Source organism: Rhodotorula graminis (assembly GCF_001329695.1).
Source record: "Rhodotorula graminis WP1 unplaced genomic scaffold RHOBAscaffold_10, whole genome shotgun sequence".
Lineage (NCBI taxonomy): Eukaryota > Fungi > Basidiomycota > Microbotryomycetes > Sporidiobolales > Sporidiobolaceae > Rhodotorula > Rhodotorula graminis.
In genome coordinates, this window is record NW_017264937.1 from 157,234 (window position 1) to 170,254 (window position 13,021).

The 13,021-nt window shown below is 69.7% G+C and overlaps 5 protein-coding genes across 5 annotated transcripts; 2 read left to right on the forward strand and 3 right to left on the reverse strand.

The window, feature by feature from the left end:
• Positions 1 to 880: 880 nt before the first annotated feature.
• On the reverse strand, positions 881 to 1,498 carry RHOBADRAFT_2580 (glycoside hydrolase family 18 protein; the record flags this gene model as incomplete). The annotated part of the gene is made up of 3 exons (XM_018412714.1): positions 881 to 907; positions 972 to 1,291; positions 1,354 to 1,498. Coding segments are annotated over 3 exons (492 nt in total), but the record flags the coding sequence as incomplete, so codon positions are not given.
• Positions 1,499 to 2,550: 1,052 nt separating this feature from the next.
• RHOBADRAFT_65350 (uncharacterized protein) lies at positions 2,551 to 3,108 on the reverse strand. Its single transcript, XM_018418687.1, has 3 exons — positions 2,861 to 3,108; positions 2,763 to 2,784; positions 2,551 to 2,647 (listed from the first exon to the last, which is right to left on the reverse strand). Exons 1-3 carry the CDS (start codon positions 3,047 to 3,049, stop codon positions 2,619 to 2,621), a joined length of 240 nt encoding a protein of 79 aa, XP_018269570.1. The 5' UTR covers positions 3,050 to 3,108; the 3' UTR covers positions 2,551 to 2,618.
• Positions 3,109 to 4,324: 1,216 nt separating this feature from the next.
• Positions 4,325 to 8,205, forward strand: RHOBADRAFT_22296 (uncharacterized protein; the record flags this gene model as incomplete). Its single annotated transcript, XM_018412570.1, has 3 exons — positions 4,325 to 4,433; positions 4,725 to 5,342; positions 5,408 to 8,205. The coding sequence occupies 3 exons, from the start codon at positions 4,325 to 4,327 to the stop codon at positions 8,203 to 8,205; spliced, it is 3,525 nt and encodes a 1,174-aa protein (XP_018269571.1).
• Positions 8,206 to 9,356: 1,151 nt separating this feature from the next.
• Positions 9,357 to 9,874, reverse strand: RHOBADRAFT_4764 (uncharacterized protein; the record flags this gene model as incomplete). Its single annotated transcript, XM_018415020.1, has 2 exons — positions 9,357 to 9,590; positions 9,674 to 9,874. Coding segments are annotated over 2 exons (435 nt in total), but the record flags the coding sequence as incomplete, so codon positions are not given.
• Positions 9,875 to 10,296: 422 nt separating this feature from the next.
• On the forward strand, positions 10,297 to 12,779 carry RHOBADRAFT_45486 (uncharacterized protein; the record flags this gene model as incomplete). The annotated part of the gene is made up of 6 exons (XM_018414617.1): positions 10,297 to 10,462; positions 10,541 to 10,600; positions 10,663 to 10,741; positions 10,806 to 10,956; positions 11,031 to 12,541; positions 12,632 to 12,779. 6 exons carry the CDS (start codon positions 10,297 to 10,299, stop codon positions 12,777 to 12,779), a joined length of 2,115 nt encoding a protein of 704 aa, XP_018269573.1.
• Between the last annotated feature and the right edge of the window lie 242 nt (positions 12,780 to 13,021).

The following is a 13,021-nucleotide window of genomic DNA, read 5'->3' on the forward strand; positions in this document are numbered from 1 at the left end:
CGAGACGAGGAAGAGAGAGCGAGAGCGCACCGAGTGAGCCCGCACGGCCCTCCTCCTCCTCCTCGAAGCGGGCGCCGTCTGAGCGCTCCTCCTCGTCCGTACCCTCGCCCGCTCCATCCTCCTCCCGCTCAGTCGACCCGTTGCCGAACGTCATCGCGCGCTTGACGCGAGTGCGGCCCTTGCCCGACGAGGCGTGCCCGAGCGAGGTCGGGAGGGCCGACCACATCGGGTCGAGGGCGCCGGTCGACTCGTAGACGGCCTGCGCGAGGACAAGGCGAGGGTCAGAACGTCGAACGTAACACGATGGAGGGGCGAGACAAGGCGAGAGAGGACGACGACAGAGAAAGGGAGAGGGAGGAAATGAGGGACGCACGACGCCGGCGAGGCCCTTGGCTTTCGCGTAGGCGCCCTTGGCGGCCCAGCTCTGGTCGTCCTCGTACGTGACGAACAACTTGCGGTTGCCGGCCGGGTTGAAGAGGAAGGGCGCTGCGCGGCGGCGAGGACGAAAGTGAGCGCACCGCTCCTTCTCGCGACAAAACGATCGAGACGGGGCGACAGGGAGGAAGAGGGCGACGTACTTTGCGTGCACTCGTCGAAGTAGCGCGTGTACCCACTCGCGCCCGTCTTGAGGTCCTTGCTGAGCAGCTTCTGGCTCACGAGCTCCTTGGTCGACCACCCGAGGTTGTCGGGTTGGCCGGCTGCGGCGAGGGCCTGGAAAGCGGTCGTCGAGGCGCCGTTGTAGCGCGTCGTCGTGAGGTACGTCTTGGCCGTCTTCCACCGCTGGGAATAGGAAGGGACGCCCTGCAGGGGAGAGAAAAGGACGACGAGGAGGGCGAGTCAGGAAGGTCGAGTTCGAGGGGAAGAGGAGCGAGCGGCGTACGAGGACGATCTGGCACGCCGGGAAGCCCTGCGCGATCACGAAGAGTCAGTGTCTGTCGACAGCGAGGCGAGAGGGGAAGGCGAGGACGCACTGCTGCGACCCAACGCTTGACCGTGGCGTCGATCGAGTCGGACCCGGCGTCGCACGTGTACAGTGGCGAGTTGGCGCCCGTAGTACTCGACCAAGCTCCGTAGTAGTCGTAGGTCATGAGCTGGATCCAGTCGAAGTGGGCGGCGAACTTGGACACGTCGCTCAGGATGGTGGCGCTCGGGCCCGTGATGCCGGCGGCGGGCACGGCGGCCGAGATGTACAGGTCGGTGCCGAGCGTCGAGCGGAGCTTGGCGAGGAAGGTGAGGTAGTTGGCCGAGTCGGACGGCGAAACGATGTTGTTGCCGGCGCCTTGACGGCCGACTGCGAGCGTTCGAGCGAGTCAGTCTGTGACCGAGGAAGGGGGCGAGGAGGGCTCGACGCACTGAATTCCCAGTCGAGGTCGACGCCCTTGAAGCCATACACGCGCATCCACGTCTTGATCGTGTTGGCGAACGCGGCCCGCTTTTTCGACGTCGAGACGAGGTCCGAGAAGTAGACCGAGCCGCTCCAGCCGCCGATCGTGAGCATCGGGATCTTGCCGGCTGCGACGAGATCAACATCAGTACGCCGTCGCAAAGCTTCGAGGCAGAGCGAAGAGCCCGGACGAACCGGCGACTGCTGCGGCCGAGAAGGTCTTCATGCTTGCGGCCGTCGTGCCCGGGGCTAGGCCGATCCCGCCCTCGGTCGTGAGTGCACCTAGACGTAGAAAGAGTCAGTCCCTGCATTCGTGAGACCGAGAAAGAGAGAGGACGGCGCAGTGGACGCACAAAACCAGAACGCGACGTCGAGCTGCGACCAGTCGACCGCCTCGACTGCGCCGCTGGTCCACGCCGGGACTTACGCCGCCATGAGCGGGCCTTTCGAGGTGATGGCCGGGCACTTGGCCGCACGAGGCTGCAGGTGCGACGAGGGCGAGGTGCGCCGGGCGAGGTCGAGATGGGGGGAGGAGCCGAGGGGGCCGTGCGAGGCGAAAGCGAGGGAGGCGAGGCTGAGGGTGCCGGCGAGGAGCGAGAGGAGGTGCATGCTGACTAGCTCGCGGCGGGTCGGCGTAGTGGTGCGGCTGTTGTCGAGCGAGTCGAGCGAGGTCGAGGCGGGAGGTTGTGGGAGGCCAGGCAATGGCGCGAACGGCGAGACGGGGTGCGCGTCGGCTGAGAACGAGCCACTGTGGTGAGGAGGCTGGTGGGCTTGTGTCGGTACGCGTCGAGAGGTGGAGAGGCGAAGAGACGAGAGGAGAAAGGGCGGAGGACAAAGCGACGAGGAGCGCGCGCTCGTGCGGCCCGCCGCAGCGGACCTTGGACTGATCGAGACGCGAGCTGACCGGCACCGAGCCCCACCAGACAACCGCGACAAGGCGTCGGTGCGTGCGCGAGCAGAGGTGCGTGCGAGACTCACTCGAAGAGGCTCGCGCGCCTTTCTCGACGATGTTCGAGCCGACTTGCAGGCTGCGCAAACTCTCGGATGGCGCTCAGCAACACTGTGCAGTCCAGCTGCTCTCGTAAAGCAGGAGCGACTCGCCTCGAAGCCGCCGAACCGGATCGCAGCAGCCTCGCTCTCGCGCCTCGACGCAAGCTCGGAACGACGACAAGGACGACTTGGGACTGGCATTGCGGGCTCTGGTGGTGTACAGGTGGGCTCGTGCAGGAGCGCTCTACTGCGTGTTGACCGGCTGGTCGGCCTCTGCGAGAGAGGAGGGGGACCGCGTCATCGCGGGTGGGGGGAGCGTCAGCTTGCGAGGCCTCGATGAGGGCGAGGCGGGAGGGCAGAGGGACAGAGGGACAGAGGGCAGACGGACCGATGTACTTGACGCCCGGGTGCTGCAGTCGCACAGACGGGTCAGCGCCGTGCTCGGGGAGGTAGAGAGGAGCGGGGGAGGGGGAGGAGGGGACGCACCTGCTCGAGCTCCGACTTGAGGTCCTCCGAGAACGAGCCGGCGAATCCACGCATGACCTTCGAGTCGTAGCGGTGCTTGATGCTGCCGCCCGAGCCCTCGACCTTGCTCGCGAGGTCGTTGATCGCGTTCGTGGACGCGTGCTCGCCCTCCGACTCGGGCTTGAACACGACAATGTAGCTGTTCGACATGGTGCTGAGGCGGTGTGTGGAGAGTCGAGTCGTGTGGCGAATGTGGCGAGAGAGGAGCGTGGTGGGCGACAGTTGGCAAGGAGGGAGAGAGGCGAACGGGCCGAGGTGGGGAGGTCGACGCTCGAGTTGAGCGACGTTGCAGGGCCGCTCTCGTTTGGCTTAGAACGGCATGCTCGTCGATGCAGTACAGTCGCTCGTCTACAGAACAAAGACCGACGGCCGCAGAGAACCCTCGCTCGCTCCCCGGCTCGACTCGCTCGTTCACGGTCTGCAGGGGCGCGCAAGGCGCACTAGTTTGTCGCTTGTGCGCCTAGAGGGGTTGACTATGATCTGCGACAGCCTGAGCAGTCGTCTGCAGGGACGGTAAGACCTGGTCGTCGTCGTACGCCGCGGAGAGTCCGGTCCAGTGAGCGAACAAGCGTCATGGGCTGTCCCGAGCCGGACGAGGGGAAGAGAAGAGAGGGAGAGACGCACTTGTGCACATCGAGAGGAGTCCTTGCGGGACGAGAAGCTCGGTCGAGGCCGGTCTCGAGTTGGCGGGCGGGCGAGAGTCGAGGAGCGATAGGACCCTTGACGCTTGACGGGTCGCGCTTTGACGCAACTGCCCGAGCACGGGTTGCTGCGCGAGCACAAGAGAGCTCTTGCGCGTCTTGACGCCCGACGCGAACGTAGAGCAGTTGTACAGGGCTTGCGCTGGCCGCGCCGAGGACGACGAGGTCGTGCAGGGACGAGGCGGGCTGGCGGGAGCTCGTCGCACGGCGGGGCGGGGCAGGGACACTGAACTGCCGCGACTGAGGACGATGAATGTGCAGCAGCATGCCGCCATGCAGGCGGAGAGAGGTTGCCGTGAACAGGGGAGGAGCCGAGGCGAGCCGAGGCGACTGCGCTCTGCTCGGGCGCGAGCGGTTCACGAGGCCGGCTGCGCAGCTGTTGCGACGCCAGGCGCTCGAGCGGTCCAGCAAGTGTCCGCGAGCAATGGTGGAAGAGGAGGACAAGGAGTGCGCCAGCCGACGACAGCGGATCTCCGAGGCGTCTCTGAGGAAATCGCTTTGCAGCAGTTCTGGATCCACGACTACTTTGCAGCTGCGCTCGTACCCCCCAGAGTCCTGCAAGAGCGGAAGAAAGCGAGCGCCGGTGTGGTGGCCGTGAGCCCGAACTTGCGCTTGCTTCCTGTGCCGCCTCGCATCCTCCCGCCGACCGAGTGCACGCGCCGCAGCTCGCCCGCGCACCACCTCGACCACCGCCGCCCTGTCCGCCGTCGTCGTCTCGCCACTCATGGCGGGCGCAGCGGGAGCAGTCGCCGCGAGCGCAGGCTGGCTCGACTCGGCCCCGCTCCGCGACTACTGGACCGCGCTTGCGGCAGTCCTGGCCCTCTGTCTGCTCGGTGAGTCCCCCATCTCTCTCGTCGGAGCCTGCCCGGGGCGCGTGACGGCGGTGGAGCGGTCTCGTCGAGCGCGGGGGAGGCGTGCGACTCGAGGCCGGCTCGATGCAGTCGTGTACCCCACCGGCAGAGCTGTGCGCTCGCCGTGGGCGAGCAATGCGAGCTACTCGTCGGCTGGACGCAGCAGCGGTGCAGCGAGGGTCCTCGGCGACTTAGCGCACCTCGCTCCCCATCTGGTCGCAGGGCACTAACGTTCTCTCGCCGACGCACTCGCGCGTGCGTCCTGCCACGCAGCCTACCTGACCAACCCGACACCGGCGTCCTTCTCCACCCACGTCACGTCCCTGTGCTTCCACGCCCACATCCGCCGCTGCGACCAACTCCCGCTCCACGCCGACTCGCACGGCAAGCAGGCGGCGACGACCCGTGCAGGCGGCACCGCGACCACCAACGGCACCTCGACAACCAGCGCTCACCCCAACGGCAAGGACCCGTCGAACCCGCCAGCGTCGGCGGCGACACACGGCAGGCGCAAGGGCCAAGCCGTAGTCGCCGTCGACCCTCGCGCTGCCGCCAAGCGCGCCGTCCCCGACCGCCACGTCCTGTCGTTCTCGAACCGCATCAACCTGTCGATCAAGACGCACACGTACAGCTACACGTCGTACCACCTGTTCAGCACCGTCTTCGTCCCCTCGACGCGTCCACCGCCCGCGTCGGCCGGCCTGCGCAAGCAGCAGCGCCGGCACCCCGAGCTGAGCGCGCTCCTCGGCCTCGGCGGCGAGCTGTGGCTCGGCCTGTTCGGCAACTGGTACGCGCTGCGGTGGTGGGCCGGGTCCGAGGGCGAGGACGGCGAGCGCAAGGGCCGGCTCGAGACGGGCGTGCGCGAGATGAGCATCGAGGACGACGAGCGCGGTGCGTCCTCATATCCCTCCTCTGCCCCGTCGATGAGCCCGTGTACTGACTCGCCACGCCCGCAGATGCCGACTTCCCGACCTCCTCGGCCAACCCTTCGACTGCCGCATCCGCCTCTGGCGCCTCGACTCCCGCCTCGCATCCCCTGTCGCACAACCCTTCCAGCTCTATCGACCACCGTGTATCCGTACCCCTCTCCTCCACCGTCGACCCGACCTCGCCGCCGTCCCCAACCAAAACCTCGCCCGCCGCCGCCCGTCTCTCGAAGCGCGTCTTCCGCGCCGGCCAACGACGCTCGAGCCCGACGAGCCTCACGCGCCTCAAGACCAAGGCCGAGCACGCCGCTCGCGAGGCGGCCGAGGCCGAGCGCGCCGCGACCGACGACGCCGCGTCGACCACCAAGGGCGCGGCGGGCAGCTCGCTCGGCGCCGGCTTGGGCGACGCCGCCGGCAACGGCCTGTGCGGCGCCCCGGCGACGGACCCGATCGTCGTCGAGCTCCAGGCGCAGCTCGACGAGCTGCGCGCGTCGGCCGTCGAGTCGGAGAAGCGCCTCCAGGACGAGCTCGAGGTGCTGCGCGGCAAGAAGCGCGACGAGGACGCGTTCCGAGCCGAGCTCAAGGCCAAGACGAAGCAGCTCGAGGAGGCCAAGCGGGCCGCCGAGGCGTCGCGCGTCGAGGCCGAGAAGGAGCTGTCGGAGCGCAAGGGCGTCGTCAAGGAGGCGCAGGGGCGCGTCGACAAGCTGCGCGACGAGATCCGCGCGCTCGAGCGCAAGGGCCTCGAGGCGATCGAGCGCAAGGAGAAGAAGAAGCGCGAGCGCAAGGAGCGCGAGAAGAAGTTGCGGGACGACGTGGCCAAGAAGCGCGACGAGCTGAGGGAGAAGGAGGAGGGCCTCGCCGACGTCATGCGCAAGGTCGGCGAGATGGAGCGCAAGCTCGAGGTGCGACGTGCGCTCCTCGCCGGCCGGCGCGCCGAGCTCGCCCAGTACGCCGTGTCGGGCATGCGCGGCGGCGGCATCGGCGTTGCTCCCGGCGGCGCCATGTACGGCATGGCCCCGCCGCACCTCCTCCCGGCCACGGCGACGCTCGGCGGCGTCGGCGCCATGGCCAACGCGTTCGCGGCCCCGTTCGGCCAGGGCGGGTACGGCCGGCGCAACTACCCTTACGTCCACCCGCTCTCGGCCAACAACTCGCGCCCGACGAGCATCCGCTCGGGCCACTTTGACCCGCACACGGGCGCGTTCCAGTCGGCCCCGTCGTCGCCCACCATGTCGCACCCTGTGTCGCCTCACGACGACCCGTCGCCGTACGCCGCCCACCACTCGAACGGCGCGTCGGACCCGACCGGCGGGTGGCCGACCTCGTTCCCGAGCGCCGCCAACGGCGGCTCGCACGCCCTGCCCCAGTCGGGCGCCGCCGGCGCAGGTCACGCGGCCGGCTTCCTCGAGCACCGCATGCAGCACCGCGCCGCGCACGGCGACGAGGTGCTCCCGGCCCACTTCCTGCCGTTCGACTTTGACGGCCTCGGGCCCGCCGCCGACGCCGACAACGAGCCGTCGCCTCAGCACCGCACGACACGCGCCGGGTCGCTCTCGAACGAGGCCGGCCTCGACGACCACTCGCCGGGCGGGACCGCGGTCGGCAAGCCTCGCACGCTCGCGCTCCCGATGCAGTACCTCGACTCGGGCCTGCTCGCCGGCACCGACTCGCCCGGGCTCATGGACGGCCCGTTGAGCCCGATGACGCCGCACCAGACGAGCCTCATCCCGAGCCAGCTGTTCCACCTCCTCGACGAGGACGAGGACGACGACGGCCTGTTTGTCGTTCCCGACTCGCCGACGCTCCGAGCCGGCGTCGGCATGGGCCTCAAGGGCGTCGCCGACTGGCAAGGACTCGGTCTCGATGCGGGCGCGCTCGGCGGCGGGCGGCGGGCGAGCGAGGAGGTCAAGCGCGAGGAGCCGGCGCCGGCGGTCGAGGACGCAGGCGACGAGCAGGCGGCCGACAAGGAGGCGCCGGTTGAGCGTCAGCGCTCCCCGCCCGTCCTCTCGCCTCGCGTCGAGGCGTTCGTCAACGCTGAGATGGCCTCGACGACGACGTCGCCGATCGGCCCGCCGCCGTCGTCGCCGTTCTCGCCCTGGGCGGCCGACCCCATCGGCCCTCCCTCGGCGACGCCCTCGCCCGCCATGACGCCCGCCACGATCGGGTTCGACCTGTCGGCGCTCAAGGGCATGTCGGCCGCGCCCGGGAGCGGCGGCGCGCACGCGCTGCACCGCGTGTCGCCGTCGCAGGACCTCGACGACGACCTGCCTCGCGCCGGCCTGTCGCTCAACCCGGGCGCCAAGGCGTTCGCGTTCCCGTTCGCGCAATCGCACACGCGCACGTCGTCGGTCCCGTCGCCGCCGGCGTCCATGGCGGCGGCTGTGCGCGCAACCCGCTCCGGCACCATGTCGTCGTTCCCGGGCTCGGGCGACGGGCGCTCGGCGTCGACGACGACGGTCCCGTCGCCCATCGCCGCCGCACCCGCCATCCCTGCGCCCGTCGGCAGCGGCCTCGCCCTCTCGCCGCCGGCCAAGTCGCGCATGGAATTCGCCCGCGTCGTCTCGGACCCGGCCGTCACCTCGACCTCGTCCTCGGTCTCGGCTGCCGGCATCGCCGCGCCGCTCTCGGCCCGCCTGTCGCCCGGGTTCGACTGGCCCTCGGTCGCGTCGGGCTCGCCCGTCTTTGCGGCGCCACAGGCCCCGGGCGCATCCCTCGTCGGCGGCGACAAGGTCCCGACGCCGACCTCGGCCACGTCGGCCGCTCCCGGCTCGGCGCTCTTCAACCCGTTCGACGAGGAGGACGAGCTGCTCGGCCCGCTCAGGAAGTGAGCGGCGCCGCCGTCGGGGTGCGGGCGATGGGCAGGCCGCATGTCAAAAAAGAGTGCGGCCAGCGAGGCGGTGTTGTAGTCGTTGTCGAAGCGGGTTCGCTGTCGAAACGAGGCCTTCTTTATCTCGCTCTCTCTCTCTATCGCAGGGAGCTCGAGAGCTAGAGAGGCGCGGGCGAGAGCAGTCGAGGAAAGGCCTCGCGAGTTGACCTTCTCAAACGACGCCCGCCCCTCTCGAGCTGGCTGTGCGCGTTCTGCCCGAGCACGAACCCCTGCAGCTGCAGCTCTCGTGATGCGCTCTCAAAGTGCTTCTCTTGAGCCGAGCGCTCGCTTTGCTCACAGGCGTTGGTGAGGATGCGGCGCTCGAGACAGGTGGTCCAGCATCGGCTCGTTGCAGCTCCTCCTCACTGCCGCCGGGGCTTCTACGTCCCTCTCGACGCTCGACGGTCCCGCCCACCTCGCCTTGCCACTGCGTCGGGCCGTCCCGCCTCTGCCGTCGAGCGCACTGACCCTCCCCCTGCCGCCGGACCGTCCTCCTCGGCTGCGCTCAGTTAAAGGCCCTCGTGGCTCCTGCCTCTCGCCGAGGCAGAAGACGAGCGAGCGCGTCGTGCCCGACGGCCGAAGTCGTACCGCTGCCGAGTCGCCGGATCGTGCCAGACTGGGCGAGGAGGTTTGGCGGTCGGCGAGGGTGGAGCGGTGGCCGTGGCGATGTCGAGGACGGCGCTCTGCCACACTCGAGAGGAGCTGAGCAGCTCGAGATGCGCGGCAGGCGGCGTGGCGAGGAGCGCGAGCTCGACTCGTGCTCTCGACGCCGCTCGCCGCACCTCGCCTCACTTGCACCTCGTCCAACGTCTCGCCGCGCCCGAGAGTATCATCTCGACACTCTTGCGCCCCTCACCCGCTCAGACCCCCGCCGCGAGCGTCTTCTCGAGCGGCGGCAGCCTGCCCTCGACGCCGTCCTCGATCATCTTGCGCGCCTCGACAAACTCGTCGCCGGGCTCGAGCGCGCACATGTCGCGGCCGTACTGGGCGCCGAACAGGTCGACGGCGCGTGGGACGACGTCGCGCACGCGGATCGGCGCGTCGGCGTCGCGTCGGCGCGGGCCAGCTTGCCGAGCTGGCGCAGCTCGTGCTCGACGTTGGTGCTCGTCACGTCGCGAGGCCGCACGCGACAATGTGGTCGAACCAGGCCTTGGTCTGCTGCTCGACGTTGAGGCTGAAGCCGTGGAGCGAGATGCGGCGGCGGATGTGGATCCCGATCGAGCCGACCTTGGTCGTGGGCGAGGTAAAGACGCCCGTGTGCTCGAGCGGGTAGACGGGGACCGAGAGGGACGACGTGAGGGCCGAGAGGAAGCGCTCGAGGCGGTCGACGTAGCACCGGGTCGAGAGCTGCGCGCACAGGGAGAGAGAGAGGTCAATCCGCGCGCGAGAGGAGGTGACAGGGAGAGGGAGAAGGGGAGTGCGGGACGGACCTGAGCTGCGCCGAGGTCCATGAGCGAGTAACCGACGAGTTGACCGGGCCCGTGGTAGGTCGTCTGGCCGCCGCGCATGGCGTGGACGTAGTCGGCGCCGACAGCTCGCAGGCGAGCGCCCTCGGCCTCGAGCTGGCTCGGGTCTTTCTCCCTGCGACCGGCGGTGTAGACGGGCGTGTGCTGGAGGAGGAGGAGGAGGTCGGTGTGGGCGACGCGGCGCAGGGACGCGAGGCGGTCCGAGTGCGAGGGAGAGGGCGAGGGCGAGGTCGAAGCGGCGTCGGTGTCGGTGGCGGCGAGGGTGGCTTTGGCCGAGAGGCGGGCTTGTACGAGGGACTCTTGGAGGAGCAAGGCGCGGTCGTACGGGATGTGGGCGGGGAGGAACGTCCACCGGATTGGCGAGCGAGTGATGAGCGACGACGACGACGAGCACGACGCGGCCGTGCGGCGGGCGAGGCTGGCGAGCATGGTGGGTGGCAGGCGGTGCTGCACAGGATCTCAGCAATGCTCGAGTGGCTGTTGTGGCTGCGAGAGATGGGACTCGCCGTCGTCCTCCTGAGCTCGACACTCTGTCCAGCTCTCGCTCTCGACCACTCGGCTAGGCAGAGCTGCACAGCGACCTGCACATGCCGCCAGCTCACCCTCTATCCACTGCGCCCGTCACCAAGCGCATCCACGTCGGCAACCTCGCGCCCTCGGTCCAGCCAAAGGACCTCGTCCAGCGCTTCGCCTCGTTCGGCACCGTCGTCGGCGGCGAGCAGGGCGTCTCTGGCCTCGGCAAGACCGACACTGGTCCGCCCTGCCTCCCTCCTGGCACCCGTCCCTCGACCCCGAGCTGAACTCCCCTCCCTCCTCCTCCTCGTCCCACAGGCCTCCCTCGCACTTTCGCCTTCTTCTCGATCGAGACCACCGAGGCCCAGTTCGCTCGGTGTGCGTCCCCTTGCTCTCTGCCTCTCTGTACGACCCGCACTGACTCTTGTCCCGCCCCGCAGGCATGTCCATGCTCAACGGATCCATGTGGAAGGCGCACAAGCTCCGCATCGGTCCCGCAAAGCCCGACTGGCAGCAGCGGTCCGTCCTCGTCTCCCTGAGCCTCCCCTCTGCGAGCCCTCACTGAGGCTCGCCCCCGAAACAGCCGCGCCGAGGAGCGCGACGAGGCGGCCAAGGCGGCAGAGCAGCCGGCGGCGCGCCCCAAGAAGCGCAAGCGCCCGTCGGGCGACGTCAACGTCGGGTTCGCCGCCAAGAACTTTGAGCTCGTCACGCCCGACAACCTCGAGCGCCACCGTGTGCGTCCTCTTGCGCCCTTTTCGACCCGTACCTTCGTCCCTGACCCTCTCTTCTCCCTTCCTCTCTCGCGCAGGGCTGGATCCTCGACCCGAAACCCGCACCCGCACCCCTGTTCCCCGTCATCATCCGCCCCTCGCACCCGGTCCAGCAACCGCCCAAGCCCGCCGCGACGGCGTGGACTCGCGGCACGGCCAAGGCCAAGCCGTCCAAGGCGGCACGCGAGGCCCTGCGCTCGGGTGTCCCGCTCGAAAAGCCCGCGCTGCACCGCGCCAAGCGCATGCGCATCGACCCGAGGAGGTGGGGCCGCCAGCGCGTCTTGTTCGACCTCGCCTCGGGCGGGACCAAGGCCGACGCCGGGTCGGCGGCGAGCATGCTCCGCGTCGGTCAGTGGGAGTGCGAGGGCCCCGTCGAGGCGGACGAGCAGAACGGCGAGGCCGCCGTCACGTGGGTGTTCAAGACGCGCGACGGCCAGGTGCGCAGGCGCGAGACGGTGCGCCTCACGCAGCGCAGCGCGCCCCACTCGGACAACTTTACGGCGCTCCTCGAGCGCATGAACCGCGCCGTTGCGCCCGCCGCCGCTGCAGCCGCCGCCGTCGAGCCCGCCGCGACCGTTGATGCGGCCGCAGCGCCGTCGTCGTCGTCCGCAGCGCCCGTCCGGGGCGACGCCGCGTACCGCTCGCCGTCGCCGCCGCCGTACGTGCCCGCCGCGCCGCGCACCCTCATGTACAACGAGGAGGACGCGTTCGCGCTCATGGCGAGCGCGCTCGACGACGACGAGCGCGACGCCGTGCACCAGATGGAGCGCCAGGCGTACCGCGAGCTCGCGCTCGGCGCGCTCGAGGAGCTCGGCGCGGTCGACGAGGTGGAGGAGGAGCCGGTGGAGCAGGTCCAGGAGACGGCGCGCCCGCTGCCCAAGGTCGAGGGCTTCGCGCAGGACGACGACGAGGACGACGACGAGCTGTTCGAGACGCTGCGGCTGCGGGGCGGCGGTGGCGTCGAGTCGAGCGACGACAGCGACTCGTCGTCGTCCGACTCGGACTCGGACTCGTCGAGCGACAGCGACGACGACGACTCGTCCAACACGGTCAAGCAGGCCACGTCATCCGAGGAGCCCGTCCCGGCCGCCAAGTCGTCGCTCAAGGAGAAGCTCACGACCCTGTTCAAGCCGTCGGGCGCGACCGCCACCGCCGAGGCCGACGGCGCCGCGGGCTTCTCGCTCTTCTCGGGCATGGACCTCGACCTCGACCCGGACGCGGCGCGCACACCCTCGCCCGAGCCCGAGCCGCTCGACCTCGCCTCGGCCGCCGCGCCGCACGCGCTCCACCCGCAGCCGCACCAGGTCGACGGCCGCAGGTTCGTGCCCCCGACGGCGCGCGACGGCGGGTACCGCGGCGGCGCGTCGCAGCCGCGCTTTTCGGGCCCAAGCCGGCCCTTCTTTGCGTTCCCAAGCGGCGCGTTCGACGGCGCCGTCGACGTCGAGAAGATGCTGGGCGAGGGTGCGGCCGGCATCGTCGAGCGGGCGGCGGGCGAGAGCAGGGCGCGGGTCGAGGGCGCGTCGAAGGACTTTTACCGGCGCGAGACGCAGTGCGTCTCCCTTTCTCTCTTCCTCTCTCTCTCCTTCTCTCTGCGTCATCACTCAGTACTGACATCTCATCTCTATCCCCTCGTCCACAGGGAGCAGATCGATGCCGAGCACCAGCAGCTGCGCGAGCTCCTGCGCGGTCACGCCCGCAAGCGCCACCGCGAGGCCGTCAAGCGCACCAAGAAGGGCGCGCAGAAGCGCGGCCAGGCCGTCAAGCTCGACGTGCTCGACGATGAGTGAGCGAGGGGAGCTTGCTCTGCCAGGGCGGGAGAAGGGACGAGCGAGTTTGAGAAGGCGGACTTGCAGTAGAGGCTCGAGCGCAGGGTGCAACGCGAGCATCCTCTCGTCTCTCATGTTCTGCGGCCGTCTTGCAACTCGCTCGTGCTCGTGCTGCCGATCTGAGGCGCGGAGAGCACGCACTCGCCGGCGACGTCGCGCTCGAGCCCAGCCTCGTCTGGCTCTCGTTCACCTTCGACCAGTTC